Source organism: Topomyia yanbarensis, chromosome 1, assembly GCF_030247195.1.
Source record: "Topomyia yanbarensis strain Yona2022 chromosome 1, ASM3024719v1, whole genome shotgun sequence".
NCBI lineage: Eukaryota > Metazoa > Arthropoda > Insecta > Diptera > Culicidae > Topomyia > Topomyia yanbarensis.
The window spans coordinates 168,114,791-168,134,697 of NC_080670.1; the positions used below are offsets into that span (position 1 = coordinate 168,114,791).

General features: G+C 37.3%; 2 protein-coding genes across 2 annotated transcripts in view; one reads left to right on the plus strand and one right to left on the minus strand.

Moving 5' to 3' along the window:
- Positions 1–13,454, minus strand: part of LOC131680665 (uncharacterized) — a 46,810-nt gene extending 33,356 nt beyond the window's left edge. The window contains exon 1 of the mRNA XM_058961380.1: positions 12,993–13,454. The gene's annotated coding sequence lies outside the window, so the exon portion shown is untranslated. The remainder of the gene's footprint in view (positions 1–12,992) is intronic.
- A 5,121-nt stretch (positions 13,455–18,575) lies between these two features.
- LOC131676077 (thioredoxin-like protein 1) lies at positions 18,576–19,137 on the plus strand. The gene is made up of 2 exons (XM_058955203.1): positions 18,576–18,811; positions 18,873–19,137. The coding sequence occupies exons 1-2, from the start codon at positions 18,576–18,578 to the stop codon at positions 19,135–19,137; spliced, it is 501 nt and encodes a 166-aa protein (XP_058811186.1).
- The last annotated feature ends 770 nt before the right edge of the window (positions 19,138–19,907 follow it).

The window sequence follows — 19,907 nt, forward strand, 5'->3', positions numbered from 1 at the left end:
AGGTATAACCCTGGCGCGGCGATGGCCCTGGTTCACGTTTGACCACAAACAATTGCTTCTAACGGTAGCTATATTTTTTCTCTTTCTTCAATTCGCACACATTGGAAAGGTATCTGAATAAGAAAAAAAAAACGCCGGATCACACACCTGATGCAAACACTTCTCGCCGATGACGCCCGATGTGTCAGGTGTGGCAACAATTGTGTATAGCTGTTTAATTAGGGTTCAAGCGTGTGGCCAATTTGCTGCTACTTGTACCTGCATAGCCAGCTAGCCAGTGCCGGGTGAGGGGATCATTAATTTTACGACAAGTACTTCTCACATTAACAATTAGATGTACAGCGCATTAGAAGTGCGCAGTAACTAGCGATGTACATTTTATGGCGCGGAATGCGTTCTAAGGCATGTAAATACACAGTACGTAGTACTGGTTTTTTTTGTCTTCGGAGGGTTACTGACCCTTTCGTAATTGCTCGCCTCATCACACGCCATCAAAGTATGTAGGAGTACATTAACGCCGCTCACCATCATATTCCAAAAAAATAGAGATGCACTACCATTCGTTGAATTAGATTTCTTCCTCGACAGATTGTTAAAAACTTCAAAAATTTACGTCCCACAACCGAAATAAGAAGAAGTGGAAGGAACTGAAATGTCCCATTAGAGTCCGATTAGTCTAACAACCACGAATCAGATTGAGAATCGATGTGATAATTCACGGTACCTTAAGCGATCTAAATTCACCGACCAGTCAATCGGAACGTCCATCGTTTGCAGCATGTCGATATGATTGGCAAACTGCTAGTAATTAAAACCTGCCAAGGGCTTTCTTAGCGTCTGCTATGTTTATGGATCTCATGGTCAAACGTATTACGCTGCTATCTGGTGGAGGTTCTTCCAAGAGTGGTAATGTTAGTTGCTAGTATACATGTACCCGAACAGGAGAAAATAACCGGCCAATAACCCGAGCATACTATTAGCTGGTATCATTTCAAAACTTTGTATTATTTTTTGTATTTAATTCATTTGTCTCTTCAATACCTGCCTTATATTTTAATGGGATATAATATTTTGTTTTGGTATTATGTACTCCAGTGATTTTTAATACTACCGAATCAATACCTTGTTGTAGCATGTTTTATGGCATGAATACATCAACGCGCTATTTTATTACTATTGAATACTTCCAAACAGTATGATTTGTTATTGGGAACTAGAAAAATGTTTTATTATTATTCAGGTATTATAATAACTCATTTCATTATCAATTAATTATTCGTAGAACAATTAGTTGATAATGAAATGAGGTATTTTACCTTAATATATTATACCTTAATATATTATATTAGGGTGTCCCAAAATGACATCATGTTAAAAAAGTCATCGGGCTCACTTCTTAAATGAAAGGTTAGGGTATTGAGAGCACTTTCTTCTTCGGAGTGAATTTGCTAAAATGCTCCCTACTGGTGGCGAATTTTGATTTTTTGAAAAATGGGCCGATTTTGGGTAAAATTTCAAATGCATGCCTCTTGAAGTGCTCCTGAACGACCTTAGATTTTTTTCAGAATTTTTTTTATTTTTTGAGGGTCTTAATGGAGATGTTTGGTTAGTTAGTTTGTACAAATTTTGAACTATAAGAGCGGCAGAGCCATTAGAACTTAGTAAAGAGTGAAATTCTTGATGTTTTTCAGTAATTTTTCTTCAAAACAGGGTATCTACACAATTTTGAAAGTATATAAAACACTTTATATAGTTGAGCCGAATACAGGGGCGTAATTTTGCTGAAGAAAGTATATCGGTACGGCCAATGGGGTATGAGTTATTTAAGTTTTTGTTAGATAACCTTTTGACATTTTATGATATTCATCAAAAATAACACTGTTCTACAAAATAAAACAACTTAAGTGTGCTTAGTCCGCATATTATTTTTCGGGAAATAGAAGAAAAATGATGAAAAATGGCGTTTTACGCTTGTCTCTAGTACATCAGAGTCGGTTTTTATGAGCATTTGACGATTTTTTTAAAATTCTTTTGTATACTAATAGCCACATAGCGGGTTTGAAAATCACTACAATTAAACAAATATGTTGAGTTAATGGCAAGTTATGGCGTATTTTTGAAGGCTGAATTGATTGGCGTATTCACATTTTGTATGTAAGGTCTTATCTCGATGTTAGGAATTTTAAAGTGGAGAAAAATGCAGAAGAGTGAGTTGAGTGTTGAAAAACTGATATTTACTGTTTAGATCACATAATTCCGAAATAGTCGATTTGGGGCAAATATCCTCGAAAAAGTTTTACAACAGAATACAGCGCATCTTCTGACACAATTATTTTGTTGAAAATGCCTCCTAGAAGTAATTATGGAGAATCAACTCTTCTAAAAATAATTAGAGACTTGGTGTCATTAGCAAATAATTTAAGTTACAAAAAAATCATCAGATGCTCATTAAACCTCGTCCTGACGTACTAAAGACGTACAGAAAACGTCATTTTTCATAATTTTCCTTCTATTTTCCGAAAAACAATGTGTGATCAAAGCACATTTGAACTGATTTACTTTTCGGAACAGCATTATTTTTGATGAATTGCTAAAAAAGTCAAAGGTTATCCAACAAAAACTTAAATACCTCATACCCCATTGGCCGTAGCTATCCACTTTGTTCAGCAAAATTACGCCCCTGTATTCGGCTCAACTATATAAAGTGTTTTATATACTTTTAAAATTTTGTAGATACCCAGTTTTGAAGAAAAAATACTGAAAAACACCAAAAATTGCACTTTTTACTAAGTTTTAATGGCTCTGCCGCTCTTATAATTCAAAATTTGTACAAAATAACTAACTAAACTTCTCCATTTGGATCTCCAGAAAAATAAAAAAATGCTGAAAAAAATCCAAGACAGTTCAGGACCACTTCAACAGGCATAAATTGGAAATTTTATCCAAAATCGGCCCATTTTCCAAAAAATCAAAAATCGTCACCACTAGGAAGCGTTTTAGCAAATTCACTCCGAAGAAGGAAGTGGTCCTAATACCCTAATCTTTCATTTAAGAAGTGAGCCTGATGACTTTTTTAACATGATGTCATTTTGGGACACCCTAATATTATATGGAGCATATTAACACCATGATGTGGTATTCAGTCGTTGGTATAGACTATCTTTAGTATTCCGAAGTTATTATCTTCTGCTCGGGTACAAATTCCACACTCCCTTCGTACGACATTACTTTGATGATTTCTTGGTTGAACATTCCACAAATCCACACTCGGTTAGATTACTTAGATCAAATACCAAATTCAGCTGTGGTTGCAGAAGTGCTTTTTCTCTTGGCCTCTAAAAATGATGGGTTTGTTAACCCTCGAGCACTCGCGCTGTTGTACTTTGTACAACACGTTGGGATTTTTCGTTATCATTTAGTTGCAAAGACATTTATCAATGCCAAACCACTATGTATTCCTCAGAAATCATGTTTTAGACAAGATACACTCATTTTTGTGCACTGATATACCTCAAGTGCAACAATTCAATCTGAAATTGTTTGATGAAACCAGACCAAAAGAACGCGCGATGTGGGAAGTTGAACCAAACAATATTCTGTTCGATATATCTCGTGATCTCGATCATGTGGAAGGTTACTTCCTTCGGCAAACTTGTTCAGAAGATCAAGAGCTAGTCAGTGGAAGATAAATAGTTTGATATAAAATTCTGCCGCTAGGTGACGCCAGTGTGCATGTTATTTTTTCAGCTTACTATATCTCAAGATCTAGATTTTTTGGAAAGTCATTTCGACGAAGTTGCTAAGCAGATCAAAACCTATGAGGTGGTAGAACGGCTGCTTCAGAAAACTACCGTTAGGCGGTGCTAGTGAGCTTGTCAGTTGTTCAACCTAATGCATATCAATTTCCTGATTTTTTAGCGAGTAAGTGCATTCGGCAAAGTTGCTCACGAGATTAAAACCTTCGAGGTTGTACATCGAATAATATGGGATTCTTCCACTAGGAGGCGCTAGTGAACTTGAGCATGTAATTTTTTCAACCCACTGTATCTCAGTTTCCTATTTTGTTCTATTTTTTCTTCGAACTAAAACCAAAAATGGTGAATATCACCAAGGGAAAAATAAATCGATGATATTCCAGAAATAAGTTCACTAAATTGTCAGATGACGTTCCTCTAACTCAACTAAACTAATTTATTCATTTATAATTTTGGAATATGTGCGAAAAGAAATTAAGATTTGGAAGTCGTAAAACTGATGTGTACCATTTCTGTAATACCAATCAACCGCTCACGATGGTAATCTGTAAAAGGGGCTGCTTATAACATGCACAGAAATAATGACACAACTTTCCTAAGGACAGAAAAATGCTAAACAAGCACAATTGTGCTTCAATTTCTTCAAGGTACTTATTTGATTTGAAAATAGTATAGCTCACTTATAACATGAATTATACTATCATACTTCTAAATAGTCGCAATCTTGAGATTCAGAAATCATGAATATGCATGCTCACTAGTGCTACCCAGTGGCAGAATCCCAAACTATTCAGTGTTTCGCTTCGTAGGTATTTATCTCTTATGCAACTATATCGAAGATACCGTCCTGCCAACAAATCAGGAATTCAGGAAGATACAGTAGACCAAAAATGGTATGGCCACCAGCGCCACATAGTAGCAGTATATCAAACTATTTCGCATACCACCTCGTAGGCTTTGATCACCAGAATAACATTGCCGAAGACACATATCTGCTGAAAAATCAGACGCTTTAGATACAGTAGATCGAAAAAAAATTAATGCTCACTAGCGCCGCCTGGCGGTAGAATTACATCATGTTAATTCGCCCATCCGAAAGGCCATTATCTACTGCCCAAGTTCGCAGAAGAAAGTAGTGCTCCAAATGATACGAATCACGAAGTATTCTAAAGACTATCAGTGTTGTACAAAGTACACCCAGGTTTTTTTACGCGGGGGATACATGCTGCGTAAATGAAAACCGCGTAAATGAAAACCGTGTAAATTTCAAAATCCGCGTAAATGAAAACCGCGTAAATTTCAAAATCCGCGTTAAAAGGAACCTCGTTGATGGATACCGCGTAAATTCCAAAATCCGCGTAAATTCCAAAATCCGCGTAAATAAAAACCGCGTAAATTTCAAAAACCGCGTAAATGAAAACCGCGTAAATTTCAAAATCCGCGTAAAAAAACCGCGTAAAAAAATAAAATGGTGCCAGTATCATATTTCTTCGACGAAATGGAATGAGTGCAGATGAATAAATTGTGAGTACTTACGTAGAATTGCTCCTAATACCAGACAGGACAATTAGGGTTACGGGAGTATTTGGGACCACTTGGCGATAATTCGTTCATTTTACCATTTAACCCTTTATAAGGCCCAGAGTTTGGGGCTATTAATGGATGTTATATTAATAAAAACACGGTTTTTTTTCACTTAGTTTAGAATATTTTTACATTTGTTTCGTAATAAAATAATGTTTTGAAAATATACTTGGTACCGCCCGTACCGCCGTTAGAAAACGTCAGTCTTCGTAATGTTTGATGAATTTCCAACGAGATTGGTGGAAATATTAAAACAAATCGAACTGAATCGGCACTTCAGAAAGAAATTAAGGTGAGTTACTGGTTATTACCTGATTAACCCCTGGATTCTGAGGATAAGTTGAAAAATGAGACCACAGATTACAGACGTTCATTTATTCATTTAATTTTTTTATTTGTGATTTTTACCACTCATAAACCAAATTTTCGGATTAAAAATAGTTATTTTTACAAATTTGCATCACCAACTTACAGGGTCCAGAGATTTTTTTTTCAAAATCGAGCTAATGTTATTATCGAAAAGGAAATCGCCGTATTTCTTTCAAAAAACTCTTCACCAATCTGACGTTTTTCACTGTATCTCAATAAAAAGTAATAAGAAGAGTTGCCAGACTCCTAACAAGTAGATTTCATAAGATTGGAACACTTCTCAATTCATATTTCTGCGTTATGAACGAAACGAAATGGTGGCAATATAGTTGCCACTGCCTTATAAAGAATTAAAGTTCAAAACTAATTGAAATATTACTAATTTAACAATGAAATTACCATACTAGAAAGCATCTCCTGTTTTATTCTAAATAAAATGGTATGATAGAAAGCAGCCAATTGAACATTCTTGAACTTCTTACTTCCAAAGTGCCTACATTTTTAACATCCAAATACTGTTATTAAACTGATAAAAGATATAAGAAATCGTTTTTCAGTTGAAATAAAGTATAAGTTGTGTTAAAATTGTTATATTCGGTATGTCCAAAATATATCAGCTTCATGCTCCCAATTCGTTCCGGCAGCTCTTTGCATATTTTATCTGCAATTAAAAAGTTCACTTTTTCTTCCCAGAAAAGCACTTCTACATGATCTACATTTACGAATTCATCATAAAAAGTTAAATATGTGAACATTTAGATTGTCAAAAATATGTTTTTAACAGTGGCTCAGCGTAAAAACGATGGTCCAAAATATGGTTTGTTTATAGTTCAAAATAAAATTGGGTGATGTAGCCGCACGTAGTTAAACCGTATTTTTTCAGATTCAGATGGATTTGCCAAAAACGCTCCCTACTGGTGGCGACTTTTGATTTTTTGAAAAATGAGCCTATTTTGTGTAAACTTTCAAATTCATGCCTCTTGAAGTCCTCCTGGACTGTCTTAGATATTTTTCAGCACAGCACACAGCAGGGTGAAGAGCGTACAATAATCTTTGCACACAGCAAGGAATCGGGTGCAGAGGTTGTATACCATTCCCCCGAAAGCCGTTTCCCAGAAAGCCATTCCCCAGAATTCCCTTCCCCAAAATGTACCATTCCCCAGAAAGACATTTCCCAGAATGTACCAATCCCTAGAAAACCATTATCCAGAATGCTCCATTCCCCAGAAAGTCATTCCCCAGAATGCCCCATTCCCCAGAAAAGTTAATGTTTTTAGTCATTATTTGTGGTTAAGCCAAAGGTTTGCGCATTCCTAATTCAAGGAACGTATGCGGTGTTAAGCTGCTATGGACGTGCCCTCGAAAGCAGCGGCCTCCGCAAGCAAACATGTTATCCACTCGTATAACCAATTTACCCGATCATAGGGATTAGTTCCTTCTTTCAATCATGAGCAGTTTTTTGATTTTGTGTGCCAAAAAATTCTTGTACGCAAATTTGTGATATTTTCGTCTGACTGGTTTATTCAATTATAGGTGTTGATTCCTTCTTTTGAACTTTCCTTGAATCTGCATTAAAGTCGAAATGAATGCTCATTTTGATAAATGGTTCGGTGTGTTTTTAGAGCAGTAAAAGCCAACTGTCAAAATTCTCTTTGAAAGGAAATTCCTGACAAACCGTTATAGGTCACACACAGTTCACAGCTTTAAACGAAAGAGAAAACCTTTCTCTTTTGTTTACTACTAACATTTTTGATTGGAGAGTAACGGTTTGTCCAGAATTTCCGCTAATAGTGAATTTTGACAGTTGGCTTTAACGCCGTAATCATATGTTTGTCGAGGTTTATCTTTCTTTTGAATTGGAATGTTTCCTATGCAAATTTACGATCTACCAGAAATACATTCGAAAATATTTTCGTACCTTATGCCAAATGGTACTTATACCACAGACTACGATATAATACTCGACAACAATTCTTCGCCAATGTTAGCGGTCATTTTGAATATATTTTTAGTTGGGACAGTGATCGCATTTATGATTATAATCCATATATGGCGCCACTGATATATGCGCAAATATACGGTATAGACCACTAGTAAAAAAGTTCCTGGGTCTGAGGGTTGTAAATTGTAAATGAGTGGTTGGAACCGTCTATAGTGTTTGGCGGATCGATATTTTTTAAGGAATTAATCATAGTGTTATGTCTGTTTGTCTGTGCTTATGCTACACGACTGTTAGGTCAAATGGCCAACTACTATATAATGTCTTATGTCAGACGATGTTGTGCCAAAAGGCTTTATGCCGAACAGGATAGTCTTGCTCAAAAGTCGGGACAATTTTTTAAGTGTGAACTGGGCAGACGTAAATATCACAAGTTTCCGTTCAAGAGTCATTTAGCATGAAAATTCAATGAACTGTTCATGTTTGAAAGAAGGAATAAATTCCTATGTTTGAGTAAATCGGGTAAGCGAATGGATAACTGGCTTACTTGCGAGGAGCCACCGCTTTCGGCAGCTCATACTCAGCAGGCTAACACCATATCACTTCAATTACTTCGATAATGCACAAAGTTTTGGTTTCACCATATAACCTTACTTACATAACACTGTTTCATTTCTTTTAAATCCTAGGAAGGGGCCCTACCGCTGACTATGATTGTTGCCAAATGTCTCTCAAACCTAACTTCAGGTTTCAACACAACGCAAATCATTTCAAATGCGCACGAATCGAAAGCGAAGAATGTCGTTTGATGGAATTGGGAATGAATACAGTAGTGATTCGTTGGTTGGGCCACAGTCTATGTACACCAAAGAATTTGATTCGTTAGTTGGACCGACCAGCGAATCACGACTGTAGCACGTTAAGGTGAAGATATGTGGAAGCCACGTTGCTAGGCACCGACTCGCTTGTTTACATTGAGAAAAACTGAAATCTGAAGTGAAAATTCAAACGCACAAATGAGAGTTTCCGAACATTTTCCTTTGGTCATCTGCACATTGGCAGAAAATTTTGTTTTGTTAGTGAACGATTAAAGTTTCGCGAGTGTTTTTGCAGTGGTGTGTGAATAAAGTTCATTTGAAAAAGTGCAATGAAAACGAGAAGAAGAAAAATAAGAGTGTTTCGAAAAGAAACCCCAAGTGAAGAGGGGTGATATTTTCGCACAAAATAGGAGCTACAGATGGCATTCCGTCAAAAACTCGGATTGATTGTATAGGAAAATGTTCTAGCTTCCTTAAGTAGCAGTTTCGTGGCACACCAGCAAGGTTAATGTGTTGAAAAACGTATTTTTATATTTGCTCATGTCAGATATATGGTTAGGCAGGGGAGAGGGGTGTGTGCGGCGTAGCAACTATGTTGTGGCTCGTATGTATAATGTCCTTAAAACGATGAAATCAATAAAAAAATAAAACTTTTCTGGGGAATGACTTTCTGGGAAATGGTGCTTTCTGGGGGATGGAATTCTGGGGAATGGTACATTCTGGGAAATGACTTTCTGGGGAATAGTATATTCTGGGGGATGGTATTCTGGGGGATGGAATTCTGGGGAATGGCTTTCTGGGGAATGATTTTCGGGGGAATAGTATACAATCGGTGCAGATTGTACTGGCACCAGAAAAAATCGTACACGAATTAACTGCGCGTGGGTTAATGCCACCACTGCCTAAATCCCATAGCGTCTACCGCTTATTGAGCCGTCCGGATGTTATGATGTTGCTCGTTTGGCATGCGAGCAACGAATGATTCGAACACACTGCATCTGTATATATAACCTTCCGTATTTAACTTAAGTGCTCCATACTGACGACTCTGTCGAATCGTCAACAAAGTACTTCTTTGAGCAAATACGCAATTTATTAATTTTTATTTATTACGCTGTCCTGTGTATTTCATTCCGTTTGAAGGTTATACTGCGTTCAATTTGTAGTACAGTAAAGATCCATTTTTATCAGCCACTTGGCGAATTTTAAGCTGATAAAACAGGGACTTTGATAAAATCGGGACATATTATTTTCTGTTTTTTTTATAAACCGAAGCTCTTAAAATATTCTTCTTTGTTCCTTAGATATAGCCTTGCAACCTTTTCTGATTACAGGTCGGACTCAATTATCCGGGGATTTCAAAAAAATCTCAACCCGGATAATCGAATCAAACTTTTTTTGCGTTATTTTATGAATTTAAGCTTCATTCGTGGAGAAATTGGAAATAAAATGGTCAGGGTAAATCTTCCTATTATGGTAAATGTAAATGTACCTATTTTGGTCCTAGTCGATTTTTCAGACTTTCAGGGTGTGATTTGTATTTTCAGTTGGTTTTCATTAATTATTTATATTGGTAATTTGTGTAAGAATTCTTACATAAACTTTTTAATAAGGTGTGTCTTTTGCAATACAGTTCAAACTCGATTACTCGGAGCTTCAATTTTTCAAGGTAAATGATTCGATTACTCGAGTACCAGAAAAATAAAGTTAGTAAGTAAACTGGGGGTCGTCTGTTTCTTAGCTCCAGTGTAATTTGCGTGGTGGTGTTACATATCATAGCTAACATGTTTTGAACCCTCACTCTAGTTAGAAGAGTGTGTGTTGCACTCCCACAAAGAGATCCTTGTCCTTGTCTTGTAGCATCATTTAGTTGACCAATGTCGTACTGGATTGTCAGGTAATAACTAAGCGTGTAGTCTGCGCAAACTCTCCTACTTATACTTGTCACTAGCGAAAGACTACCAAGTTACGTAGATGATGGGTTCTCGGCCGCCTCAGCGAGAAGTACTGCTGGTGGCCTCTTTACATAGCCTTTCATCTATCTTTGCTTGAGCTACCCAAGAATTGAAATCACTTCCAGTGACGGCCGAGACTCTTTTCAGAATTTCGTTAACCTTTTCATGTCCAACTTTTTTCTACCGCGTATAAGGTCCCAAAACTATTTTTCCTTAGAACTGTTGGCGTCAAGAAACAGGAAAAACCTGGTTTAATAATGCTATGTGCTTCTTTTGCACTGCTAGAAGCACCTATCGAAATATTTACCTTCCGATCTATTTCAACTGCATGAAAAAGGTAATTGAGGGAAATCTAAATTAGAAAGTTTTAGCAGTTTTAAATAATATTGCCAAGCTAAGAAAATATTCCAAAATTACATTTTCACCATTAACTGAAACTATCCCTGGCATCACTGCTTCAGCGGAACCCAATCAGATTAATTGTAATAACTTCTGTTCTACTGATAATATTGATAACGTTTTAGTGCTCAAATGAAAGATCTTAGTCGCTTTTATTAGCCTTACTTGTCGTTGTGTAAACCAAAAGTTATAGTCATTTAGAAACGTGGTTGTTTATCAACAAGAAGGGCATGAGGGGGTTAAAGATGCCATTGGAATTCTGAGCAGGATTCAATTGTCGAAGGGGGTAATGGGAGAAGAGCAATATTGTGTCAAAGTCCACTGGAATTCAGAGAAGGATATTTACACCGGATTTCAATGAAAATAGGACCATGATTCTATCAGTATCTGGAATAAATCATAATCTTCAGCGGAATTCTAGATAGCCAGAAACCAACCGAGCAATGTAGATATAATGATATTTTATGTGTCCTGCATAACAGATATGTGTATTACGAGAAAATGTACTTTTAGGGTAAAATTAAAAAGTTAGATATTTGGCAATACAGACATTAAAAACTTTGAAAGATTATCTCGCTGATTGATCCTAATTCAAACAGTACCAGAGATATAATCCGAAGAAAAACAACAATTTAGGTTATTATATATTGGCTCTAAATAAACAATTTCTTCAAAATTGGTTCCAATCCATGAAGGTCGATTCCAAGTTTTGGTTTTTTAGGTCACTTTGCGCGAAGTAACCCGTATATAAGCTATTTTTGAGGTAGGTCAAAATTTGAGAGGAGGTTAATCCTAGACCCCCCGATTGTTCGAAAAAATGTTCCATTGACAGCAATAATCGAACTTAGCACTATAATAAGTTGAAATTTGATATTTTTTTCAAAACACCTGGATAATCGAATCATTTTCCCCGGATAATCGAATCCCCGGATAATCGAGTCCGACCTGTATTTACTTTAAGTTCCCTTTTAAGGGGGTCTGACAGTGAAAAAAATGATATTTTTATTTTTGCATTTCTCGTTTCTCTAAGTTAAGAAATATATGACCAAGAAAGGATTTAGTCGACTTCAACTTGGTTTGTCTGCTAGAGCCCATCAAACTACCAACTATCAATTTTCATATGAAGCTGATAAAATCGGGTCTAACTATATCTGAAAAATAACATAACCTACTCAAAAGGTCCAATGAGCGACTTTTAGGAAATCGCCGGTATTTGTTTAAAAAAAACTAGAGATTTTGCGTGAACTTTCTACATGAGAAAGCTAACATGAAAGCAAATCTAAATAATTCTAAATAATTTCGAGTAAAACGTAAAAGTTACGAAATTGGTGAGATTTTTGGCTGATAACAAATGCTCCAAATATTGAACATTTTCAATACCATATTCAATAGGTTTATGAACTTCCAACGTTCTTATTCAAATATTATCAGAACACACATTTTATGACAAAAACATGGGTGTCAGCATTCATCCAACATTCTCAGCATAATGCCTATACATTTACTAGAATTACTTTTACGTGCCTGAATAGCTGGAAAACTCAACCCGTAGTAAACGCAAATGTAGGCACGTACATTTATTTATTCCCGGTTCGAGGCTGACCTTTCAACGACGCGAACGGTAACCAACCACAATCACAAACCATAACAAATTAGTTAGGGGAGAGCAAAAATGGTTAAACCGATTGTTCGGTTTTCGAAACCAACTCCAATGGACATGGTTCTATGATATTGCACCTAACCACTAATTACATTGAACCGCAGAAGCTTGACAGTTAGTAAATGACATCTTGCGGTTGAAACCGCCAATAAACAAAATGAAATTTTAAATCTTTCATTGTCAAGGTGAAATGAAATGAGATGAAAGGTTGAATGAGAACTATAGGACTATAGGAATGTCTTCCTTTCATAATCTGACAACCAAATCTAAACTATATAACACCAAAAACATATTATAAAACTGTTGATTACACAATTTTGTCACGTATTGACAGGTTTAAGTGATAACCAAAACAAGTGCAACTGCTAGAAACTAAGAACTGTTTTTGACGATAATGTTTCCCTTGCATTGGACTCTGTTTCACTCCACCTCGGTCTCCCCTACATCACAAATTATAGTTTACCTATCCATAAGAAAATAAACCTAAGCAACCCAATTAAAATAGTAATTTACCTTTCGATAAGCTCACACCTCCCTTGATCACATAGCACCGGCCAACTCAAACAAACTGTCCACCAGATGAAACCACGGTCTTTCTCTTCAATCGGCCAGCTAACGGGGGACTCCAAGAAGGCGACGACCGCCTTCGACGTAAAGCAGAAAAGTTCTTCTCATCAAAACGAGATTATAATGATTTGAACCAATTTGCCGTAAATAGTCATTGCGCCAGCTGCAATGGTTCTCCTCTCGAGGTTAAAATCGAACCTTGAATGCACTTTTTACCGCACAAATTTTCTTTCGCAAACCCGCACAGTTAGTGTTTGAAATCAGAATCCGAACCGGCTTTTTTCGTAGCTTCTTTAAACGCGCGAAGTGGTGAAAGCACAAACAACCAAAACAACCAAAGACTTCAACGCGCGCGCGTACGTATTCGATTCGACACCGCAATGCGAAAATCGCGATCCAAGCTCGTAAGCTGGTGAACTCCGAATGATTGCACGAAGCAAACTCCACTTCAAACTGAGCCCAGACTCGATGGGTCGGTCACTCATCAAAAAGCGAATGAACTGAGTGCGATTTGTTTTTGTTCATTCGCCGGCGGAGCGATACAAAGTGGATGTGGAACAAGGTGTAAAGAAAACGTTTTTACGGTTCAAAAGCACGTGGTGATTCGCCGAAGAGGTTCGCCGCTAACTTGTCGGAGCTTTTAATGATCATGAACTTGAAATCAGTTCAGCTACATTCTTTTGCTCGAAATTACCGGCTGCTGGCTGTAGGCGGTATGTAATTGATTTGCACACACACAACTACGTTGGTGGAATTTGGAATGCGGAGCTTAGAGATGCTCTATTGTGTCTGTTTGGCATTAAATTAAAATAAATTAGTTTACATTAGCTCATGATTAGGACGTAAAAATCTACTTAAACTTCGGTAAATTTTAAACGAACCGTTTTTCACCAGTTACATAGTAAACAACATTTCTCGACAAACATATGATTACGGCCAAAAAGCCAACTGTCAAAATTCACTTTGAATGGAAATTCCGGACAAACCGTTACGTGCCAATCACAGATGTTGGTAGTAAACGAAAGAGAAAAGTTTTCTCTTTCATAAACTGTTGTGAACTGTGTTCGACTAGTAACGGTTTGTCAGGAATTTCCATTCAAAGTGGATTTTGACAGTTGGCTTTTAGACCGTAATCATATGTTTGTCGAGATTTTCTCTTTTATTGACTGTGATGAGCTGTGCTTGTCCAGTTGAGTAAAACTATCTGTGTTACACAGTGTTACTTTCGAACGTTGTTTGCAGCGCTCTTTGTTTACTGTTGCTGATTAGCTGTTCTTTAACCCTTTCATGCTCAACTTTTTTCTAGTGCATGTAGGGTTTCAAAACTATTTTTCCTTGAAAACGGTTGGGTCGAGAAATACGAAAAGCCTATTTTCATAAAGATAGGTGCTTCCATGGCAGTGCTAGAAGCTGGTCAATTTTTATCTTCTAATGCTCAATACAATTCTCCTAGAATAATTACAATAGTCCAATTACGTGGAAAACGTAGCCAACGATAGTCTAAATTGATAAGTTTTATCAGTTTTCAATAATATTGCACCATAACAAAGATATATGAAAAAAATCATTTTCCGTCGTCAACGTAAACTGTCCCTGGCAGCACTGCTCCATCGGAATACAATCAGAATAATTGCAATAACTTCAGTTCTAGAGCTGATCCTTGTAACTGTTAATACTCAAATTAAAGGCAATAATCACATTAATGATCCTTACATGTTTTTGTGAGCAAATCTCGCCTCAATCAAAAGTTATAGCTGTTTAAAAACGTTGTTGTCCACAAACAACATGGGCATGAATGGGTTAAAACAAAGAGTGCAGAAAATGTCACTCCAATCTAGTTGGAGCTCGGAAAGTAAGGCTATGTTTACTGCTTGTTTTACCCAATAATCATCTATGCTCCTGTTTACACTGATGGTTTATTATCTCGCTCTTACACATGATAGGGCCATTAGTAATGGGTTACAATACGCTAGAGCGGAACTACATCTTTCAGTCAGTAAATACCTATGGATCTCGAGTAACATGTGATTTTTGATAGTAAAGAGATGGTCAACTTTAAAACTGGCAGCACTGCCGCGCACATTTCTAATTCGAATGCTGCCGGAACAGATTCCTTTTTCTTCATCAAATACTAGTACTGTAATCAATTCTATACGAAAGGTTCTAAAATGGGTGAGCTGACTGGCTCGGGAGTATACGGACCAAGAATTAAAGAAGCGATATCAATGAGAAAGTGGCCTACAGTTTTTCAGGCAATGCAATATACACCTGCTCGGAGGGCTGTAGGAAACGAAACTACAGACATGCTAAAATCGCAATCTTCTCGGACAGCCAAGCAGCACTGCTGGCATTAAGGTCCTCGAAATGTGAGTCTAAACTGGTGTGGGAGTGCATCACATCTTTACAACAACTGGCAACATCTTTACAACAACTGGGACAAAGTAATAATATTCTGGGTACCTGGCCACCAAGGAATCGATGGTAACGAAGTGGCCAATGAATTAGCCAGGTAAGGTTCATCAAACATGTTTGTTGGACCAGAACCATTTCTAGGTTCAACCTGTGCAATCAAACTAGAACTTTCGGCTTGGGCAAGGGACCAACTACTATACGACTGGCGTAACGTAGAAGGCGCTCGACAAGCTAAGAAATTCATACATCCAGATACAACAAGAGCCAAAAAACTAATGGATCTAAAACGAAAAGATTTACGTATAATCACAGTTTTATTTACGGGACATTGTACTGCCAAGTATCACCTGAAAAAATTGGCAAAAGTCAAGATGACAATTGTCGATTCTGTAACTGCGAGCCCGAGAGCTCGGAATATATTCTCTGCCATTGTACAGGATATTTCTTCGAAGGGAGCGATACTTTGGAAGGCATCTTATGACGCCTCACGAGATATGGCATACCTGTCCCAAACGAATTCTTAGCTACATTAATAATGTACCACCCGGTTGGGACGACACATGTGGACAAACAAACAACTCGCTTCCAACTACATTGGATTCGGGTAATTTGTAACATGTAGAGCAAACAGGGGCAGCTACAAAAGATAACCTGAATAGTGGACGCTGTGGCAAAGTTTCCCCTAACAAAAAAAATCAAAGCCGCGTGTCATTTTATTACTATTTTCCCAGAGATGTGTGTTTCACTTCGCGAAATAGTCCCCAAGTTCCACTGGTTATGAGCCCAGTGGAAATAGATTTGGTACGGTAAAATTGCGAAAAGATTTAGCGATCGGTAGAGTAGAAAGGGGTCGAATAGGTATGGGGGTACAGTAGGTATCGGACATTATCTTTGCTATGTAGCTCATGTTGCGTAAATTAGATACACAGTAGGGAACATCGTTGACGACTGTCATTTCGGTTGTTACTGTAGATCAGCTGTATTAATTACGGCGTCGTTTATGTTTTCACGTACTGCTCTGCGACTGCGCATTATTTTTTGTCCTCAGTACAGTACATTTAATCAATGTAAAAAATGTCAAGTGAGTTTTTTCTTATGTAAAATTTATGCTGAACACGAGTTTTGCGTCAGATTTTCGATATGTTTGCTTTGAAAAAAAATAGGGACATCAACATGACATATACGCTTAGAGGCATGACAAGTCAGCCGATCAGCCTCTAAACAATTCAAGGTGCCGTTAAAATATTACGTACTCGTGTGAACGGAAAGTTCTCGTCATGCGCGTCAGACATTTCGCGTAAGTTAATATAATAATTTAAGGTGTTGTTGAAGTGAATAATCGAAAAAAAAACTTGTTTGAAAAAGAAAAGAAAAAGGATTCCAAAAAAATGATCAGAATGGTAAACCTGATCATAGCACAGCTAAGCAACCACGTGAGCCGGAATGCACACATTCAATTACACACTCTTGCGACGACGAAGACACCGAAGAAGTCATTCGTAAGTACAAAACCAGACGCAACTGCTGAAAAAACATGTTTTTTCAACATTTCCTTCCGCGGTTTAATGATTTTTTACATCATTTGTCGCTTTCTCATTTTCTTACCTGAATGACGTCAATGGATTGCATTTATTTGTCCTCGAATATAGTGAACTATCGTACCCGTCTAGATTTTAAAAACTTCGAAAAAAGAGTCTTCGTCTTATTTATTTATTTATTTATATTTATATTTACACTGATAATATAACTTCGTAAATATAATGAAATCGATCATGCAATGCACAAATTCATTCGTTGTTTTCTGCAACGAAGTACTTTCGTGCATTGTAACTAGTAGGTTTCGTTCATTTCATGAAAAAGAATGGCCGCTTGGTGAACGAAGGATTTCGTAAATTTTACACGTTTAATGTACACTGCACGAATGTAATCGTTGATAACGACACTAATTTTCGTGAATGAAACGAAATGTTTCGTTTATTTTAATAAACGTTTGTGTATAATACGAACGATTTCATTACTCACACGAATTTATTTCGTTCATCTTAGGAAAGTTTTCGTATTCATTATTTTTGCAATCGATATTTTAGGAGCGATGTTTGACGCCAACGATTTTTTTAACTAACTAAAAGAATCGATCTGGCAAAATCGATTTTATTTCAACCTGCTCACCTGTATTGGGGACTAGAAAGATTGTGGTGTGATAAAATGGACGCTTGATGAACACAAGTTTTAGTAAATTTTACTTATCTAGTGTACATGGCACGAATGAAACGAAATGATTCGTTTGTTTCAATAAATATTTGCGTGTATTAAGAACGACTTCGTTGGTCGCACGAATTCATTTCGTTTATTTTAGAAAAGTTTTCGTATTTGTTAGCCTCTTATTGTTTTCAGTCGATCTTTTGGGATCGATGTTTGACAACTTCGATTTTTTTTAATTTAAAAAAATCGATGTGGCCAAATCGATTTTACTGTGGTGTGAAGAAATGGCCGCTTGATGAACGAAAGTTTTCGTAAATTTTACTTATTTAGTGTACATTGCACGAATGTTGTCGTTGAAAACGACATTATTTTTCGTGAATGAAACGAAATGTTTTGCTTATTTTAATAAACATTTGTGTATATTACGAACAATCTCGTTGGTCGCACGAATTCATTTCGTTCATCTAAGAGAAGTTTTCGTAATCATCTTTTATCGTTCATCTCTCATCATTCTCGATTAGTTAAATTTTGTGAGGAGTAAAGTGCATAACGTTGAATGTTAATTAAGTAGTTAATTTCTCCGGGTAAAATAGTGGCCCTGTAACTAGAATCTTCATCTAACCGATAGCAGTGCAAGAAACCATACAGCATGGCTGTTAAAGCAATCACCGATGAAGCTCACTCCAAACCGAACTAGCCGCAGAAAGAGGAAATTTGGCCGTTGTGGATTTTACCGCAGCTTGGTGTGGACCGTGCCGAAATATATCGCAATTGTTCGATCAGCTTTCGGCGAGATATCCAAAGGCTGTGTTTCTCAAGGTGAACGTCGACAGATGTACCGAAACGGCGCCGTCCCAGGGCATGTCAACCATGCCAATGTTTATTTTCTACCGAGCCAGAACAAAGATTGACAGGATGCAGGGTGCAGACATTAATGTACTTGAAGCCAAAATACAGAAATATTACGTCGCCAGTAAATTGGACTTGAACACCTTCATCCAGAAGAACCAGTGCGAATGTTGGAACGAATCAAACGACCACCCGATGGTGAATGCGCTCAGTTCCAGCGGTGGTCATCTGGTGTTCGATTGTGACGAACAGTTGATCATTTCGATTACCTGCAATCAGCTGGTCAAAATCAGTGCCATCAAGTTCAAATCACCGCCCTCTCACGGATCGAAAAAAGGTGACAATCTTTATCAATCAACCAAGCACCATCGATGTCGATATGGCCGAATCGCAAGTTTCGGTGCAGGATCTGGTACTGGGGCAGAAGGATCTTGTGTCGGGATCGCCGATTTCGTTGCACTTTGTTAAATTTCAGAACGTGCAGGATATGCAGCTGTTCGTGAAGGATAACCATTCTGGTGACGAGACGACCATTATCGATCATTTGGCCTTCATCGGGTCACCGATTGCAACGACTAAGATGGATGACTTCCAGCGGGTGGCTGGGAAGAAGGGTGAAAGCCACTAGATTGTTTGAGCCGCCGGGAGAAGGATGGTTAGAAGGCGGTGGATAGGTGCGGTGACGAATATGTTTGATCGTATATTTAAAAGGTTAAAGATAGTGATGCGCGTTAACTTGTTCTTTTTATAAATTGTTCAATAAAATAATGAGCAGGAAAAAATGCATATAATTTTGATATTGCTCCGGCAGAGCAAAACTCAATCTTATTCATACAAAACCAACGAACAGTTCGCGATGGCTCAGCTGAATCCGTACAGCTCCGGATTCTGGATCAACTGGAAACGAAAGAGGTTCAGGAAATCTTCCTGAAACTGGCGGGCACGGATACGGCTACTAAATAGTCAGACAGAGACCGTCGTGATGAATTGTTGACGTATTCTACCTCTATTGAAGCTTTTTTGACGTTGACGGTATGACGAATATATTACAAAGATGTTCGTATATAACAGCGAACAATTCGTTTGCCGAATGAAGCTGTTTCGTAATAAGCCAACGAAAGTCGTTTCGTGGAATTCACGAACTACGAACGATTCATCATATGTACGAAAAAATTCGTATATTTTATGAAAGTTGTCTGTACGAAACAAATTCCTGGCGATTTACGAATATATTCTATCAGTGTAACAATTTACGTCCATCTGACAATGAGTCTTAATGAACTAAAATACAAATAATTAACCTAAAGTGATAACAAACGATTTCTAAACTATGCAGAACTAATGACGAAGTCGAAGTTGTCGGTAAAATCGTTGAAGCGACGGACCATTGCTAGTATC

Bases quoted from the DNA above. Each gene is read 5' to 3' on its own strand.
- LOC131676077 (XM_058955203.1), top strand. From the start codon at position 18,576: ATGCAGGGTGCAGACATTAATGTACTTGAAGCCAAAATACAGAAATAT. The intron at 18,812-18,872 runs GTTCAAATCACC...CAATCAACCAAG, and splicing joins GTCAAAATCAGTGCCATCAA to CACCATCGATGTCGATATGG.